This window comes from Plectrocnemia conspersa, unplaced genomic scaffold, assembly GCF_051122295.1.
Source record: "Plectrocnemia conspersa isolate PC_06_02 unplaced genomic scaffold, ASM5112229v1 ptg000012l, whole genome shotgun sequence".
Lineage (NCBI taxonomy): Eukaryota > Metazoa > Arthropoda > Insecta > Trichoptera > Polycentropodidae > Plectrocnemia > Plectrocnemia conspersa.
Genome location: NW_028277176.1, coordinates 17964530 through 17984912, shown reverse-complemented (window position 1 = coordinate 17984912; position 20383 = coordinate 17964530). Strand labels below are relative to the sequence as shown.

At 28.1% G+C, this 20383-nt stretch overlaps 1 protein-coding gene across 2 annotated transcripts in view; it reads left to right on the top strand.

The window, feature by feature from the left end:
* LOC148228464 (acid sphingomyelinase-like phosphodiesterase 3b) overlaps window positions 1-20383 on the top strand; it is a 178749-nt gene that overhangs the window by 100489 nt on the left and 57877 nt on the right. For both annotated transcript variants that reach the window (XM_088199618.1, XM_088199619.1), the window contains exon 6: window positions 2467-2645. In XM_088199618.1, coding sequence (XP_088055744.1) covers window positions 2467-2645 — 179 coding nt within the window. The remainder of the gene's footprint in view (window positions 1-2466; window positions 2646-20383) is intronic.

Here is a 20383-nt window from a genome sequence, read left to right as displayed (position 1 = left end):
CACGCAAGATTTTTATTAATCAAGTTAAAGTACATCTCAAAAATTTAATATCCTAATAAATAAGTATGTAATTATGTCATTTTTTTTTTAATATAAAATCAGGCTGTTTTGTCTATGATACTATAGAAAGCAAGTAACGACAATGATTTGGTAAGCATTTGTACATTATGTAGCTATTTGTAACAACATTTCTTTTACATAAATATAATAAAATAGTTTTTATTAATAATAAAAAAAATTGAAATTTGTACATTTTAGGGTTGAATAAATTAAATAATTCAACGTAGATCTGCAAATATTTATAAACAATTTAAATAAAGTCCTATAATTTATATTAAAGCAATGAATTCATTCAGATAATTTAATATCCTAACATGTGATTGCAAAATTGCATATTGTAATATCTATAAAAACTTTTAAACTGTGTATTTTTTATTTAAGAATAATAATTATTGATATTAAAAATCTGCTACGAATTAAAATTTTAAGTATGGGGCGTTTTACCTGAGACATTTGGAAATCACGTAAACAATAATTTCCTTTCAAAAATGAACATTAGAAATCGATTGAACACTCAGAATAGCACTTTGGCTACTTAAACTTTTAAAAACTTTTAATAATCATCAATTACCACAGCATAAGAACCTAAGCATGTTTATTTTTCACTGTAATCATAATACGTTACAAAAAATAAATCTTTACAACCACAGAAAGTTAATAAAGCCTACAATAAGTAGATATTAAAGATATGAGCCCAGATTTGGAAATCGATGACAAATTCCATCTCCGTAGAGAATCAAAATCACTATTTAGAGAGGAGTTCGCAACAGATCGAATTAAGAACACTTTAATTTTTAACTGTCGTATTTATGCATTAAGAGCAGATTATTTATGCATTAAGTTGGACCCTTTAGAAATCCTCGAAGTGATAAAATACTTTTTGGCAATCGTCCGCCACAGGTTACAAAAGTGTCTACAATTGCTCAAAAATTCCGAGAATAACCGAGTTAAATTATCCGAGCAATAGAAATCCTTATCAAAGTCCTTCTAAAAAATTCTGTACTTATGAGATTTCCCGCATTGAGAGATTTTGTCACTGTTTTGGTAAAAGACAACAGTGGTTAAGGAACAGTGAGAATGACTTTGCATCCCTTCAAAATTAAATCGGGCTCAGAAGAATGACCCCGTCTTTTACTTCGCATAGCCGTATTTAAGATCTGAGTGCGTAGTTTCCTTGATGGTTAGTACTAGTTAAGACCATGAACAAGAAGAAGGAAGCGATAAATTATATTACTTATTACTTCAGTTATGAGATATCATTACTTTTTGAGCCATGATATAAATAATATATTATGTATTTTATTACATAATATTTATATTTTAATGCATATTTTATTATAATATAAATTTTTATATATTTATATATATATTATATATCATATATGTAAAAGGTATGATAAACCATCAACAATATACATATAATACGAGGGTCCAATGCGAACTGATCATTACGCGGCCCAATTCCCTTTACGATCGAATTTTGAAAGACCGAAACGGATATCACGTTTTGCTTTTACGATAACCCTGGTTTAAAATTTAATTAACAATAAGATAAAGGACGGCGCCGTTCGTTTGTGGGCGAGATCGATAAAATCTGACATAGAATTTAAACAAAGGGAACTTTTGCAAACCGTACGACCGAACCGGTTTGGTCGCACCAGTGCAAACTCGGGCTGGAGAGAGATATATAGACCGTTTGATTAAAGAACACATCAAACAGAAGACGAGGCTCATTTGAAGGAGAAACATTCGACGAATGGCATCCAGTTGCCAATGAACAAATTGACCCTTCCAATATTGGTCGACGCCGGCCGATTTCGATTTGAGTACGAACCACTGGTCATTGGCTCAAAGCTCATTCAAAGAGATCATCAGAGAGCTTAATTCAAATGATCAAATCCTATAGAAATAATATTAAGCTTTTATAACTTAAATATGTCAAAATGTCCTTACAGATAGTAATTAATCTCCATTAAAAAAAGGTTAAAATAAGCAACCTAAATACGTATTTAAATCGGGTTTTCATGTGCTTAGCTCTATTTATAAAAATATTAAAAAATGTTTTTAATTTACACAAAAAATATACAAGCCTTTTTACATTTATAGCTATAAATAATTCCACACATCAAATATTTAATACGTTCTTGTTCAATAGGTAATCCTTTATTAAACTAAATTGCTTTGATATTTTAAGCAGTTCGCCTTTTTTTAATATCATAGTCAATATTATGCTAAAAAAACATTATTATTTATCATACAGCATAACATTTGTTGATGACTCATGTTCATTGTAATAAATTATATTGTTAAAAATAATTTGTAGTTTACACTTATTCTAAATTTATAGTAATTTATCATAGTGTATAAATCCTAATATTATTTCATATGTTTTTTTTTGTGTCACAGGTGGATATTATACGATAGAACAGTCGCACAGTAAGCTTAGAATCGTGGCACTCAACACTAATCTGATGCTCGGTGGAAAAGAAAAACATAGAGCAGATGATAAAGAAACGATGCTGATGAACAGACAGTGGGATTGGTTGGAGAAGATATTTATCAAGTCAAAGCAAAACGGCGAAATGGTAAGTGATAAGAATAAGCTTTTTTTAATAAATGTTTAATATAATATATTGCGGAAAAAAAATACCAATAAATTATTAAAAAACTACAATCATCAATCATAAGCATTATATTTGCTTATGTTTGTATAAATTGTATATTTGTACTACTTAGTAAATGTGTATTGTCTGGAGACACTACATATATTATTCTGCTCGTATGCAATATTGTTTGTCATGGGAAACAAAGGCTTCGATGGAATAATGTGCACGTACATCCATGCAATTTACTCATATAAATTGCTCGATTAAACCGCACACAATGATGGTAAAATAAAAAATATGTAACGATTGGTTGTACTAAAAGTTTTATACTCTGATAAAAGAACAATTAATGTCATACAGCTATGCAAACAACTGATAAAAGCGTATGGTATGACGTTTATATTATTAATATGATATTGCCTAAGAGAGTCACCTGTATTGTTATAAATTATAATTTTTTAATTTTAATAATTGCCTTTACTTCTCTTAATTATTTTTTTAATTAATTATAAAACTTTTTTGCTGTTTTCAGTTAATTATTGCTTTACATATATATATAATATTATAAGGGTCTAAAAACTATCTTTGCCAACAATTATTTAACTATAATTTTAAATAAATATATTGCTATAAATATAAATTTTGAATACACAATATATAAAATTAGACATATAATATTACAACAAAGCTTATGCAAATGCATTCAAGAAATTTAAAATACATTAAAGAAATTTCGTTTTGTTGTCTTTAATAGATAAAAATACTCAGCGAATCAAAAAGTGAAAATGCTGTATTGTTGATCTCCAGAGTTAAATAAACGAAGAAAGGTATTATTTTCGTTTACATCTGAATGTATTATGTAATATATCTTTAAATAAATCTTACATGAAATGCCACTTATAAAACGCGTTTATCACAGTCGATTTAACCACACACAATTATAGTACGAGTCGCTACATAGCATTCTTTTTATATTCGCCTTTCTATATTCGAGCGCCTGTATCCGCAGGAAAACGGAAGGGCGTTAACTTGAATGGTTAAACTCGACTTTGAAATGTATTATTAACGTTTAACTTAAAACGTTTTATATAGGTGATTTTGGCCTAAAAAATGTTTAATATTTTCCAAAAAGACCATCGCTTTAATAATGTATAGCAAGACGATAATTGTTGGCAATGCGTGCGTACGTGTGTATAAATTGTTTGTTTTCGGTATAGACGATTCATAAAATAATCATAAGGATTTCCGGGAATTACGTGCGGGCTTACGGAGAAGCTTCAAGCGTTTCATACACCGGATAAAAGCTTAAGCATATATGTGTAAAATAATAAAACGTCTGGAAAGCTTCGAGTTAAGCACGCAGCTAGGATACACAGCCGCCGCCGAGCTTTTAATAAGCCTCTAAAAGATCACACTTATTCACTAGTCGGCACAATTGCTCTTTATACTTGCTAAAAGTGACGTTAATTAATAATTTCGTTCTAGACTCCTTTGTACGTACGCGTGGGTTTCTCTTCTAACTTTGTGGCTTTCCATCGCTTTTTATTGACATTCCTTCTTAGCAATATAAAAAACTGATCGTAAAGTGTTTTTATTTTTACACCACCTTTGCGTGCTGCGATAGAAAAAAAGCACGTACGCTTTTCACGTGAAAAACTTATTTAATAAATTTGCATGGAAAAGTGCGCGACGACGCGGCTAGAAAACGGCATCCTTTGCGAGTTTTCAAGAGGAAAACGTCTCGATCTTACATGTTCTCTTGAATGACTTAATCTGGTGCATAAAATGCTTTTGACGCAAACTTTTAAAATTTAAATGAAACATGAATAATGTTTCCATAATTACATCAGAAGACTTTTAATTATAAACAAAATATTTTGTCAAGATACACCATTACAACATAAGTAAAACTACTATTACAATGTCTTGATATTATCAACTCTAATTTTCAAATCAGTCTTTTATATTTCGTTTCATTAAAATAATAAATACGATATATTATGTTGATGTTGTACATTTTAGTCTATTCGTTAAAGTATGTGTATTTAACTTTCTAGTTAAATTAATTTATAAATATATTATTTAAATTTTATCGAAATAATTTTGCTATATTAATTAAAAAAATACAGTTCTTAATGAATATATATTTTTTAAGGCAATCAAACATTTAATTTTAATTTTAATGAAATTGAAAGTGTATGCCTATACTTGACTTACATTAATTACTAATACAGAATAAAAAATGTAATATAATTAATAACAAGATAGAGTGGTACAAGTCGCAAACTATTGTCTTAAAATATATTACCTTGATTTGAATCCCATATTAAATGTTTTTTTTAATTTTTATAGTGACTAAGAATACGTGTTTCAATTTTTATGTAATTATAATTTCGATCGATCATTTCAGACGTGTTTTTCTTAGATTAAATGAAGCTAGGTCGTATATATTCATTATTAAATCAGCTTCTTTAGATCATAAATAATATCTAATATGTATTTAACAAAAGCAAAAACTTATTATAGTGAATGTGTATCTGAGAACGTAAATATTTTATTAGAATTTTTTTATTGTTCACGTTTGCTCCTTAGCGACCCCCTTAATTTTAGAATTATCCCCCAGATTCCTTCAAACCCCACAAAGGGTCGTACAGTTCACCTTAGGAATCTATAATTTAAGCTGATGGAGCTTATTTTAGACCCGATTAATTCTTCCAATCCTGTAATAACTTCCGCCTGCGTCTGAAATACTCTACTTCATTTATATAGTTTGAAGTGGCAAAAGGGTAAAAATATTTTGGTTAAAGATCTGTTCAATAACGTCTATTTCGCAAACTTGACACTTTAATAAATTTAGTTCGATGATTATGATTCAAGATCAAGCATTGCCTTTTAATTTATTTGCGTTACTGACTTTTTACAATTTACGATTTATTTTCATAAATAAATATTTTTAATATGAATAATTTACTTTTTACCGTTGTATCGTAACAAAAATTGATATAAAAAGTGATATTGAAAAATAACAGAATATTAAAAATTACTACATATTAGAATACGCAAGTATACAAGTGTACAACCTATAAAATATTATTTATTTTAGCCTACTCTTTATATGATTGTATAGGAGTTTAAGGGGTCCTGCATATAATTACAAAAGTTCAACAAAACTGGTGTAATTTATCAAGGTGCTATCTCTATTTGACTCCAAAGTTTAATCCGTGTACAAACTTGTGAGTTATCGGCGTAATTAACTTCGGACCGTCAAACACTTTGACAACATGACAAACAGTATGAAAATTAAATCAGATTTTGATGGCAAAACCGAGTGGAGCTTCCAAAAATATATATATATAATTTATTAATGGACTGTGACTTTGATTGGTTACCGCATTGTGTTATAAGGGCAATGAAAAAAATCTGCCCTAAAGCAAGAGTAAAAATATACGGTCTAATACCAGGAATTTTCTTCAGGATAAGCTCTTAAACCTCAAAAGGCCCAGTCTGCCATTCTATTGTGCGCCTCAATAATAGAAACGGAATAAAATGTTAATACAGAAGCGCTTCACTGTATTGATTGCTGACAATTTTCACGCTTTTTATGAACCCGAAATGCATTTATTAAAACGTTAATGAGTATTTTATATACCAATATAATATTATATGGCTGGCAATAGCGAAGAGGATAAATGCTTTCATTATAAAAATAAGGTATTTGCTGACTCTCGTCAGTAGTGTAAATAAAATAATTCATTTGAACTGTTGGTCGCTACCAAAAAGACCATGAAATTGTTTACTATCTATAATTTTATATTAAATATTATAAAATACTGGCAATTTTTTACAACAGATCACTATATATTTAATCATTCTTTTTTTATTTTTATACAGGTATATGTTTTATACAAATAAATCTGTTTCATAAAAAAACGAATTTCTACCATTTACGTTGAAGTGAGTTCTATTAAAAATGTTTAAATAACAGTTTTTAATCTGTTATATTTAATAAACCTGTTTTTATCGAATTTTATTTTACAAGTATAATTTAAAAAGCATTCAAGATATTTTATATTTTTTCGACCCACTTTTACAAATATATGAGTATAATTTTTAAAAACTAAAATATAAATTTACTACGTTTGTATTTATCGCTTATTAATTGTTTCGTATAGCGACAATTTTTTTCTATATTTTAAAAATGTTTAATTTTAAGCAAACACGCAGCTTAAGAAATAAATCAATATAATAAATATTTAGGTATTTCTTATATTAATTATTAAAATTAACTAATTAATTTTTCGTTCTGGCTTTTCTGTCAAATTTTAAAAGCTGACGTTTTCCTTGACTTTGCAGACAAACTTAAGTTATCTTTATTTTTTATAACCACTAATTGTATTTCATGTGTAATGTAAAGTAGTTAATATGACACTTGTTCTTAGTGTTCTATATTGATAATTTTATAAGGCAGCGATCTTAATTTTTCAATTTGTCATCACATACATAAATGATTTTTTTCTGCAGTAGTTTGTTAAGAGACCGTTATGTGCCGAATTTTATTTAGCATGTGAATATCAGTGAAACCTCAGAACTTGAGAAATAATGAATGAAAGTAAGAATTAATATTTTCAGTTTATATAATTAAATATTTAAAGTATTTTCTCTGTTACTGCAAGAGAAAAATAAATTATTCGCTGACGTGTTTGCATATTTAAAACTGTATGCTAATAATTTTAATAAATATTGCGAAACATTATTAAGAAAAATCTGTATGGTTTTATTGCTTTTAAAAAAAAAAATAATGTATTAATATTTGGTATTTCATTTTTGAGTCAAGAAACAATATTTAGTACGTAAAAGCAAACTTAAAAATATATATAAATCGTCAAATGAAAATAAAATATTACATTGGGATGGAAATTTCTCTTTGCTTGCCAACTGTTATATAACTTATTAACTCCTGGAAAATTTTCATAATTAAAAGCTTTTTCAACCTCAATAAATTTGAACAGCGATATCATTGCTATTTTAGAAGTAGGTATATTGGTGAACAAGCTTTATTCATTGATAAAATCCGTTACAAGTAAAAAAATGTAACTGACTCATGGATCCATATTTTTTTAGTAAAACTTATTTATTATTTAATACAAGGATATAAACTTTGAAAACATAGCGGCTTATAAAGTAACTATTATAATTATACATATTATTTTACCATAATTTTAATTTTGGGTGGAACAATATTTTTAATAATAATATAATTATGTTACCAATTTAATTTAAAAACACAGTTTAGCCGTTATATAGCCAGCAATTTTTTATCACATTTCTATCTTAAATTCAAAATTACAGAAGTATGGATTGTAATGAAAAAAGCAAAAAAACTATCGAGGTCTTGTTCACAATTTATAGATGGTCCTGATTTATACCAAAAAGAAACTGATTATTTGCATACAAGTTGCATTTACTATTTCAAGTTTTTTTTGTGCAGTTGTATTTAGCCAGATATTTATTTAATTTAATAACTAGTATTATTTAAAATATTTTAATTATTCGCCATGCTCTGCTAATTAAACCTGAAAGATATATTATTTAGGTCAGATGACAAACTATATATAAAACTTTTTTGCGCGTCCAAATAATATATCTAGGTAACCACGAAAATAATAGTTATTAATCAATGTTTATAAATATAAAGCATAACTTTACTATTTTTAATAAGGAAAAGTTACAATAAAAATAATAAAATTTCCCTTCAAGGCAAAAATAAAATACATTGTCTAAAAACCTTCAATGTTACTGACCCCAATGTTTGAGTAGGTCGATTTTCATGAAAATTAACATGCTCAATCCGCCTGCGCTTAGATGACGTATTATTTTTAACTTTTAAAAATGGTATCAGTTAAGCTTTAGGGTCCATGTCAATGAAATATTACAACATATTAAAGTCTCACTGATACTACACTCTTTATTTGCTCGAATTTTAAATTGCATTATATTTAGGAAAGTACTTTAAATATAAATTTTAAAAGTATATTAACCCTCAGCAATGTTTTATCAAAAATATGCGGGCAAAGAAAGCTTTTGTTTGTATTACGAAACCTTCATAAAAAAAACGTTTTCGCACCCACTTTTTCCACAAAAATAACTTTCATAAAAACACACATAAAGTTATTTTATATAATAAAATATAAAAATATATAATCTCTTCATCGCGTAAAATACATACTACCCTAGCAAGTGTGTTCGTGTACTGGGTGTATATACTTATATTCTATATATTATACTATATTGACCGTTGAATAATGCAACAGGATAAATTCATTCCGGGAACCCCCGGGGGCATGTCGCGGTCGTAAATTTGGCCTCCGGTCACATTTACCCATGAAAAATCAATACATCACAATTTTATGACATCGCCACTCGAAAAGGTAGTTTCACATATGTGCTCACACCCACACACTCACTCGCATAAAGCGTTTATAGCTAGTGCATATTTGTACAGGGGTGACTTTTTTAAAGTTTCCACGGGTAAAGATAGGTGCCCCGTCGAGGATTATAAGTTTAACGTGTTAACTCGGCTGAACAAGCTTGCGACGTGAATAAATCACTTGTAAATCGTTCTCGTAAAAATTTACTACCGCCGAAGGGCGTGTCCCTTCAAAAGGCTGTGAGCGATCTAAAGCCTCTTCAATATGTGTGAGAGCTATTTTAGATTAGTAGGTTAGGTACAATAAGATTGTTTTATTGATAATAAATAATGTAGTATTTTTAATAACTGTTTTTCTATCAAGATTGCCTAATTCTCCAATTCAAGGATATGTGCGGATTACGAATTTTAAAACATTTTTTTAAGATATATTTTAATTTTGAAACAAATTCAATAAACTTTTTTTATTAATATATAAAAAATAACAATTCTAGTTTTTTAAATAAAGATTTCATATGACTTTTTTTAATAATTCTTCATGAATTATTTTCACAGATACTTATAGCAATAATACTAAAAAAAATCATTTTAAATTTAATAATTTTGATAATATAAATCTTATTTTATTTTGTAGTGCAAAAATAACACAAAACTTCTAATTTTTGGGTCAGAAGGCTGAGATTTAAGATAAAGTTTGTTGAAAATAATAAATATGTTACAGAAGATATAATATATTTTGGACTTGTGTGCATCCGTATGCTTAATGCGTTTTCAGTACGGATTAAACTCTCGTCGGACAGAACCAGTGGATGATAAGAGAGAAGCAGCGGATTCTACAATCTTTGTTGGTCTAAAATTAAGTCTTCTTTTACTTGGGCAAAACCTAACTTAAAAATCCGATGCTTTGAACTCCGAAGTTGATGTTAAAGTGTGGATTTTAATAGTGTCAGAGAAAAATGTGAAAGGAAGTGAAGAAAGAAAGTAATAATTCTTGGTTCCCCACGTTTCAGTATTTATATTAATGAGATTTTGTTGTTTACTTCTTTTTTGGTAAAACGACTAAATAAAAAGGGGTTAGAATTTTTTAACAAATTGCCGTTGGCCGCTAGAGCAAAATATAATTGGTTGCGCATGTTATCATTTCTCACGGCGACAGATATTTTTCTGATTTAGCGTTCACTTTGTGACTTGAGCTGTTACAACGCTTCTCACTGTGGTGTACCATTTTAACGAAGAAGCATACATTTTTTAAACGGTTAAAACGCTATATCACAAATAAAATAACATATTTATTATTTAACAGCATAAGATAATCCTTTCAACCGTAAATAAGACAGTAGTTCAATTCATGAAAGCAAAACTTTACTCACAAACTTCCATAATTAATATTTTAAAAAAGTATAGGGATTCCTCTATCCATATAGCAAAAAACTTCATTAAAAATGTATTATAATTGTAGTCTAGATTTTTTTTAATGAATTTGTATATTTTACAACAATATGTATTATACAACGTTGACTATTTTGTGCGCTAAAAAGAATCAACGTTGGACTAAGGCCAAAAAATACGAAAGGACTCAACACGTAGCTAATCCCCTATTAGAGTAAAAGTTGCAATACTTTTATTATGCGCTTTCACAAGCGTAAAACGGAACAAACGGACATTGGTTGGCGTCGATACGTGTCTGCAATACATTATTGTTAGGATGATAGCAGTAAAAATTCAGTGGCGTATCATAGTAATATTTAGAAATATTTTCTTAGAATAATTCGCCTATCGATAATTATTATTTGATAATGCCATCGACATTTAAACTATTTATTTAATACACAGTTTATAATCTTTTAGGTTTACGCGTAAAACAATATAATATAAGTTTTACACAATATATTAATGATTTAGTAACAAAAAAATATTAATAAAAACATATTACAACGGGTGATTTGTTTCAGTTCTTCAAAGGATTTTTTAAATATTTTAAATAAAATCTCCGTATTTATTTGGAAACCAATATATAAGGAATATTCTTTGTATCGTTGTAATAGTGAGGAATATTTCAAAACTGAACCATATTTTAATATGCTAAGCCTCAATGTGGCATAATAAATTCAAAGTAAAAACATTGATAGAGAGCCTTATATAATATTTTGCATCACACACCCTAGAATTAGTAGTGCCTCATTGAGCACGTGAGAGTTAAAATTAAAACTGTAGCAAAATTACCCTATGTAGAATTTTATTATTATAAAATATCTAGCAAATCTAACTTTATAACATTTATAAATGCTAAATTGTTAACGATTTAAAGAATGCTATCACTGCAAAAAAAGATCGAATCGTCAGTTTTATAACGCTGAATTAAATTGACCAAAAGTTTATGACTGAACTATTATTTGAAATGTAGTTATTAAAATCGTCAGAGAGTGATACAAAATTAGGATTAAGCGACTTCTAATAATAAACTAAAATATTCTCGACCCACACATATTGTGTATAAGGCTTTTATAAGATAATCCCTCGTGTCACTATGATGTTTATTACGGACATAAAATTGCAATTTTGCTACAAATATTAATATTCAAATGCAACATAGCAACCTTATATAGAATGTTTGTACATACATACATCTATCAAACTTAGTTTAACAGGTACGGTACTTACTACACTTTTACATTATAGGAATACTTAAAAAAGCATATTAGATACTGCAGCCATATAGCATTTCTGAGAAAAGCCATTCGTTTTCGTTAGATGGTTGGCTGAAGCCATTTGAAATGTATATAATAGCTACTCCGTATTTGTCACAGAGTCGGTATGAAATAAAGCCTCTGGCGCAATCCGCCGACACTGACAATGGCCGTGCTTTTTCCGCCACGCCTTTTTGCACAACCTTTTGGAAAAGTGCCACACAATTTTAATAAGCCGTCGGACAAGCGTCCACAATCAAAAGAACACAACGCTAGCCTCGTACTTTTCTGCTTTGTGCTTTATTTTTTTCAAGCTCGAAAATGACGAAAACGACAAACAGACGCTAGAATAAAAATCAACGATGGAACGTGATACGGTAGTCTTTAAATAAGCTCCGCTTAAAATGTTGCGTAACTCTTTACAAGTGCATACATATTTTCGCCATGACAAAGCAATTCTTCATGTTTATTATGATTTATATTGCCTTTATTTAATTTGTATATTTAAAATTAAAGGTTAAATGTATATTAAATATTTTTGTTTTGAGAAAACTTAGATAAAGTAAAGGTCAAAGAGCAGATATTCTTTATTAGATTTTCTAGGACTTAATGAGAATATCAGTAAAATAATCAATTATTCACGTCACGTTGACAAATGTACTGTTAAATGGCTTTATGAATATCGTAAATTCTGAAAACTTTAGGAACTTTATTTGAAAGAATACGTAAATAGTTCCATTTAAATCCAACCACAGCATAAAAAGTTGTTTTGTCTGTATTTCAATTTAATACACTAATATATTCGTGTAAGGATCGTTAAACCTTATTCTGAATATGATTTGTGCTAAAATATTCACATAGAGCTTTCATTTATTATATTTATTGTGAACGACCGCTTTAAAAAGCTTTTAATTCATATAAGATATACAAGAAACCCTTTGTTGACTCCATATATATATATATACGAATTTGAAAATAAATTATTATTTCCAACATAATACATATTAAATTGACTAAAATATATACATGCTCACTGTACAAAAGGCTAAATTCACCGACATTTAATTTATGTGCCAAACTTTATGAAGTAGTACTAAAATATATTTTATATTTTAAAGAAACGTCTTTTTGGATTCTGGATTATGTCGCACAAAACCACTAATTCATTTTTAAAGTCTTTACTTGTGAAACTCCCTCCGGAATTAACTTTCATTATAAAAGTTAGAAATTTAGAGACGTCGTTAAAGTTTAATAAATTTTATGTATAATTATTTTCACTAATAAGATTAATTTAAGTCAAAACAAATATAATACATTAAATGATATATTTATAATTGCCATTTTGTTATTGAGGTAACCATTAAAATTAATTTATTAATAATATTTTAATTGAAAGCTGTATTTTGTATAAATATCTATTGTCAGACATCATTATTATACATGTTTAAGAGCAGGTAAGTAGTTCTTAAAAGCATTCACAATTTGTATCAATTACTAGCATTGCTTAGTATGAGGTTAAAAGCATAAATATTTTTATATATGTATATTCTATAAAAGTGCAATTAAGTGAACTTATTTGGTTAGGACATTTTTTTATATTTATTATTACCTATTATATTTATTATTTATTATTATATATAAAGTATATTTGTACTTTGGAATATGTCGTGATAAATTGCCGTAAAAATGAATATACTAATATTAATTCGAAGAAAAAATCCTGGCATTTTGGTGTTATTTATTTATTATCAATATTATGTTGCAACATTACAGGGGTAAGCATAATGCATTAAAACAAAGTAAACACAATAAAAAATTACTAAGTAATAAGTAAGACACCAGACTGAAATTATTGATGTATATTTGATTAATTATATATTGATATTACAGCTTAAGTTGAGGTTAATTTTATTTTTATTTAATTAAGGATTTCTAAAAATAAATTTATGATGATCGATTGAAATAGTAAGTCTTAAAATTATTAATCCTCAATATTTCTGACACGATAGGAATTTAAAAAAATACTAACGTATTGGATTCGAATCCAGATGTTTCAGGTATTAGTCACTGACTTATACCACTGGTTTGTGTGTTTATTAAGAAATTTTATATTGTTTAAATTTCATTCAATATTATTAATTTTTAATATTTGGTACAACCCGGAATATCTTAATATGATAATTTAAATATTTTAATAATATGCTTTTTAAATATGTTTTGTGATAATCAATTAAATATGCATTTAGCTGTAGTATTGTATAAAAACAATGAATGACAGAAACAGATTTTTACAAGATAATATTTGTATTAGAATGTGTTAAATTTCACAGTTAATTTTTGCTGACTGTTAGCTACAAGATTTTAAATCCATTGTTTTTTAAATTCTTATTTACTAATATCGATCGTTACAAAACTAAAACAAAAGTAAATGACAAGGGGTATATATTATATTAATTTACATTTTTAATCTGCCAAATACTATAATAAGTGACAATAATTGCTTTAGAAGTAAATGAAATATAACTTTAAATAGATATTCTGACTATTAAAGTTCTATTTTTTTAAATATTTTTAAAAGTAATTAAAGAACATTTTTATTTATTTTTTTCTTAATCAAACAATTTTTCTTAAAAAAAAAAAATTACAATAATAAAGCCTGAACTTCTAGAAACCTTTTTTCTGGGTAGAATAATAATAATTTGTCATATTTATTTAGTCTTTATAGCAAATAATGGTCTGTTATATGACGAAGTAACATTTTTGTCAATAACTATTCCTTTTTAAGCATTTGAAAAAATCTGCTTTTTTATTTATTAATTCAATAAAAAAAATATTTACTAATTCAATAAAAATTTTTTTAACAATTCAATAAAATTTCAATAATCAGAGTGATAGTATAAAAGCATTTGCCGACTTCACAATCTCTAAGAATAAATATGTCTATAAACAAGGGATTCGTTTATTGTTTAATCGTTGGCGAAAAATAATTTCTATAAATAGAACATATTTTATTAAATGAAACTGAAGTTGAAAACCACTTAATAGAGCTCACTTATAAGGTAGCTAGTTTAAGATCTTCAATAAAAAATAAATTTTAATAAAGCTATAAAAATACGATCGACAATTCGCTAGTGCTTCTCACAAAAATCACATCAAAAAACGACAACATAAAGAGGCTTGTGGTAACCGGAAAATAAGAATAAAATTGTTTTTAATATGTTGGCTTGTCAAAAATTATAATTATTTAAAATATAATTTGCGTGGTCCAAAATTTAAGTAGATGAAAAGGTTGGCTATTTATAGTTTAGAGGTGCTTGTGCTTCAATAATTCAGTGCAACTCTCACTCACTCGAACAACGCAAAAGTTAAGTGGTTAAATTCGCAGTTCATAGTGGCGTTTAAACTCGGCTCTGCTAAAAGTCAAAATGATAAGTTAGTGGAAATACGCTTCGAATTACTCGCCGTACCCATAAATAGCAGACCTGGTTCGCCGGCGGCGGAATATTTTACTTTCTGCGGCCACATGTGAAATTCTAGTGAGGGATTTCTGTACTTTTTTTCTCCTTTAACAAAAAAACTATAGCTACTGTGATAAAAATGTAATTTATCGTTGTATAATACAGAAAAAGTATATGTTTAAAACAAAATTATACTTATTTATTATAAAAAATATATATAAAAAAGGGGTTAATTTTTGTATTAAATACTACAACATTGAAAATTCGTAAAAAAATTTTTGGCAATCTCACTGAACAGTACAAATGATAGTGTCAAGTTTGTGAAATAAATGTGTCAATTAATTAAGCCTTTTAAAGGATTATGCACAATGAAAAATTCACACAAAAAATATTATACAGTAAGAAAAAAATATATTGAAATTTAAATATACGACCAGGATCAGCTCCTCGTATTAAGGAGCCGGCTAGTGCGGGTATTCTGAAAGAAGACACGATCATGATTCTCGAAGACGTTCCGGAACACAATTCCTTGAAAATAGTTTTATTGTTGACAGCACCCTTGTTGAACTTAAATCGTATTCCAATGTATCATATAACGGATAATAACCTTCAAAAAAGGTATCTCAATAAACTTGTTTTATTAAGAGGGAGTATTTTATTATTCAGTTATTTCAAATTATTGAATACGATTTAAAAATGCTGCAAACTGAAGTATTAGCTATAAGGGACGTAAATAACTGATGGATCCTTAAAGTAAGACGCGTTTCTAATAACAAAACCAAGCATCTTGAAATATTTATCGCAAACGTTGTTTATGTGTAGAGAGAGTCTCCACTTGCTCTTAAAAGTAATTACGAGATCTTCAGTAAAAGTTTCTCTAGCCAAAACGTTCTGAGTTTGTTACCAAAACCATAGAAATAATCTGTTGTAGAACAGAATCGAGAAAATTACAGTATGGCATTTTGCGACACTAAAGAGCAAACGGTTGCCAGAAGTCTATCACCATAGAGAATCTATAGCACTTTGTAGATATAAAGTGTCATTCATACAATTTTAAATCATCTGTATACAGAGGAAAACTAGAATTTGTAACTTCCGCGTGTTTATCATTATTAAATAATATGAGAGGCAGATGGCTCAGGTTGAAACTGCGAGACACACCCGAAGAGGTGAAATACTCTCATGACAATCGGTGGCTATAGGTTAAATAAATAAAAAATAACCAAGTTAAGTCATGCGAGCAACCCAAGTCTGATTTTTTTAAATTATTACCAACGAAGACTTGTCGGGTTTTTTTATAATCCTTATATAACTCAAGTAAACCGACGTTACTTTAATTCTTGCATCGAGAGATTCTGTCACCGTTTTAGTAAAAGACAGAAGGTTAGTAATAGTGGAACTGGCGGGACAAAAACATGCAGTTAGTCCAACAAAACTGTTTGTGAGTGAAGACGAATCTATGGATAATTATTTTTGATAATTAGGCATAATCTGACAACACCGCAACTGTTCTATAGTTTTTTGCACAATTTGTCACTCTTTTATTGAAAAGGGATAATCTTTGTGTACTCCCAAAGATCAGGAAATAAAGAAATTTTAAAAATAAAGTTAAAAATATATTTTAAAAAGCAGCGAGTCTTCACAACCCTAGAACCAAATCAGACACTCCCAGTCTTCAAAATCTCAGAGCCGTATTTAAGATCTCAGCGCCCAGTTTTCTTAATGGTCACAAGTACAAAAAGAAGGAAGCGTCTGAGGAGAAAAAGAATCAGAAATATATACATGTAACCTATGCTTTTATAAATTAACTATTTTTATTTATAATAATAAATAAAAAATAGTATAAAACATTAGTCAGGCTTTTCAATTTAATTTTTATTTATTACTGTATATTGCAACCTAAACAACATTAAATGTTCCTACTTGAAAATGTTTGCTATTGTAAAATGCCACAGTTTGGTCTCTGAAATATTAATAAGAAAATCGATTTGCTATTTTATTAAGCAAGTCACATATCGGTGGTGCGTAGGCCGACGACAAAAAACTTGCAAAATATATGGCGACACCAAACACGTGGCACAAATACATGTGTATGAATGTAATATGCCAGTAAAACATTTTTAAATGTACGCGTACATGTTCTATAAATAAAAAATTGCTCATTGCAAAGGTCACAAGATTAAGGGAGATTTATGTTTTTCGAGTTCGTATTTATAAAAAATATTTTAATATTCTTACATCTTCAAATTTTGAACTAGTTGAATTTGACAGATATTAAATTTATTGTTTCTAGCTTTTTATCACGTAATTCTAACATTTTAAAATATATTTTGTATTTTTATGTAAATAAAGAAATAAATCAGTATAAGTTATTATTGTAAGATATTGATGAAAAAAAGGTAGACAGGTATTGTGAAAAGTTTTCTATATAACTTTTTTATATATATATACACTTTGTACATGTGAAAAAAATACATGTTATTCGCGACAATACGCTACAAGAATATGTTTGTCCCTAATCCATATTTTCCGCATCACCGTGCGCCGCCGGCTGTATAAAAGATTGCCGGCAAAGTTGTAAATCTGCTGGCTGGGGCCCATTTTTAGACTGTTAGCTTTATTTATATGCAAGCCACTTTATGCCGTATAAAACTTGATGCTTTATAGCGCCGAGACTCAAGGTCCTCTACATTTCTTACCTTATCGCGTGCTCGCAACCCTGCACATTCCACGAAAAGATTACATCTACACGACTACTGCTCTAGTGCCATTTATCTGAAGACATAACTTACTTCCCATATGCTCTCTGTGTGTGTCAAAACAAACATAACGAATATTTTCACCACTGCCCTCGTGAAAGCGCCTCTGGAATTATTCAAATTGAATAGACTCGGCGGTGAGTGATTCAGACCGCGTCGGGACGCGTTGAAAAAGTGATAAAAGAGAGCGACGCGTAATAATTGCGGTATGTGGCAGAACGCTCAGTTATAATGTTATTCATATGATAAAAATAATAAATATACAATAATAATTTTGCATATTTCTACAGTAAAACAAATTTGCGACCAGATATACAAAAAAAGACAGAGGACGCGCCATTCCGCTCAGAATTGCGTGACTTACTACCTGAACTATTCCGTCGACTGAAACAGTTGCTATAAACATAGATACGTATTAATAATTTATATTTGAATCTGTTTATAATATTTATGATTTTAAGAGTATCTTTTATGTAATCAATTTTATTCCTCACATTATATTTGTGAATCATATGTGATTATAAACTTTACTTAAAATAAACTATAAATAAATTAAATACATGATATTGTTATAGTGTTATATAACGCTATATTGAGTGTTTCTTTAGAATATACAAATATTATTTACACGTATAATTAAAAATTATATGGGTGGACTTAAATCCCGTCACACATGCTTTTCATATATTTTTCTATATAAATAAAATTATGCACTAATAAATTCAAATTAACAATTTTAATTCTTAACATAGTATGCCTTTAGCTTCTGCAAAAATCACTCGATACATCAAATAAATAGTTTGATGTAGTATATATGCGTTGATTTTAACTAATTGAGTTTGAGCCTTTTTTTGAAAAGCTTTCGACACGATATGGCATGACGATTTGATTCATAAACTATACAAATACAAAACCACAGACTATCTGCCACGCTCAATACTCGCATACTCAAGAAGAAAAAGTTATGTTGTTTCACTTAAGAACAGTTTATACCGCGTAAAATTACAACTTGAGTTCCACATGGTAGTTTGCTCAGGCCGTTTATTTTTATCTTGTATACAAACGATATCCTAATAATATAAAATATGCGTTTATTTTTGTATATTGACGATACAGCTATATAAATACTTATGGTCCTTAAATTTTTAAAAATCTCTTAAATTCTTAAATAAATGATTCGAAAAATGGAAAATTAAAATGACAAACAAATCCACAGAGTCTCTAAGATAAACAGGCCAATAACGTGAAAAAGAAAACAAGCGTTAAATATCTAGGCTCCAAATACCTGTACCCAAGGCTTAAATTTAATAAACATATTTTGGAACTTCGCTCTAAGGAGCTTGCCGCCATTGCCATCTTTAGACCGATATTTAATAAAAAGAACGCACTTACTACAAAAAATAGAATATTAATATATAAACAATTATTCAGACTCACATTAACATATTTCGGCTTGGTGTAAAGTAAAACCAATAATAATATTTTTTTTTAAATTGCAAGTCATCCAAAAATAAAGCATTAAAATCTTAAAAAGCTATATTTTAGTCTTTCATTACCAACAATTTAAAAAAACCTGCCATTTTTATACCAGAAAATATTATAAAAATATTTTGCGTAACCACACTAACCCTCTTGTGTATCTGTGACGACAATATGCCAAAGCACATATTAAGGGGGTTAAGACAAAAGAAAAATGGTTTTAGATCTTATTTTGAAGGTATTTAACTAAGCATTAAAAATTTTTCTCCTATAATTGTTTCACTTAAATTTTAAAAATGTTTTTAGTTATTTTTAATAAATCATAACTATCAACGTTTTATTGTCCTTTTATTTACTTTATTAAATTGTGACTAATGAAAAATTACAAACATGTAAATGGGCAGAAAATATACAGTCGAGTAAATATTTAAAGCTTTATTGCTCGTGATAAAATTATATTATGCACTGAAAATAGTTTCTTTGGACTAAAAACTCCAAATATATTATGCTAAGCAAATTACATCAAACTAGAGCTTACTGTACAAGGGTTTTTGCTGGGTAAATCGATTGTCGTATTATCTATTAAGTGAATTAAATTTTAATTCATAATTTTAGTAACAACAATTTCTTTAAACTGCTCTCAGCATAAAATTTAAAAAATATTGATATCAATAAATACAAACCATAGAAACACGCTTGGTATAATTTTATTTTGAACTTAAAATCACATAACGAAAAAGAAGATTAAAATTATTAAAAAAAAACAGATGTCAAAACATCTACAGATAGATTACAAATTACCGGAGAATTAAAAAGTTTTAGCGAGTGAAAATAAAACCGCTTGATAAATGAAATTGTTAAAAGTTTTATATTTAAATATCGCTAAAACATAATTGGAAAAATCTGC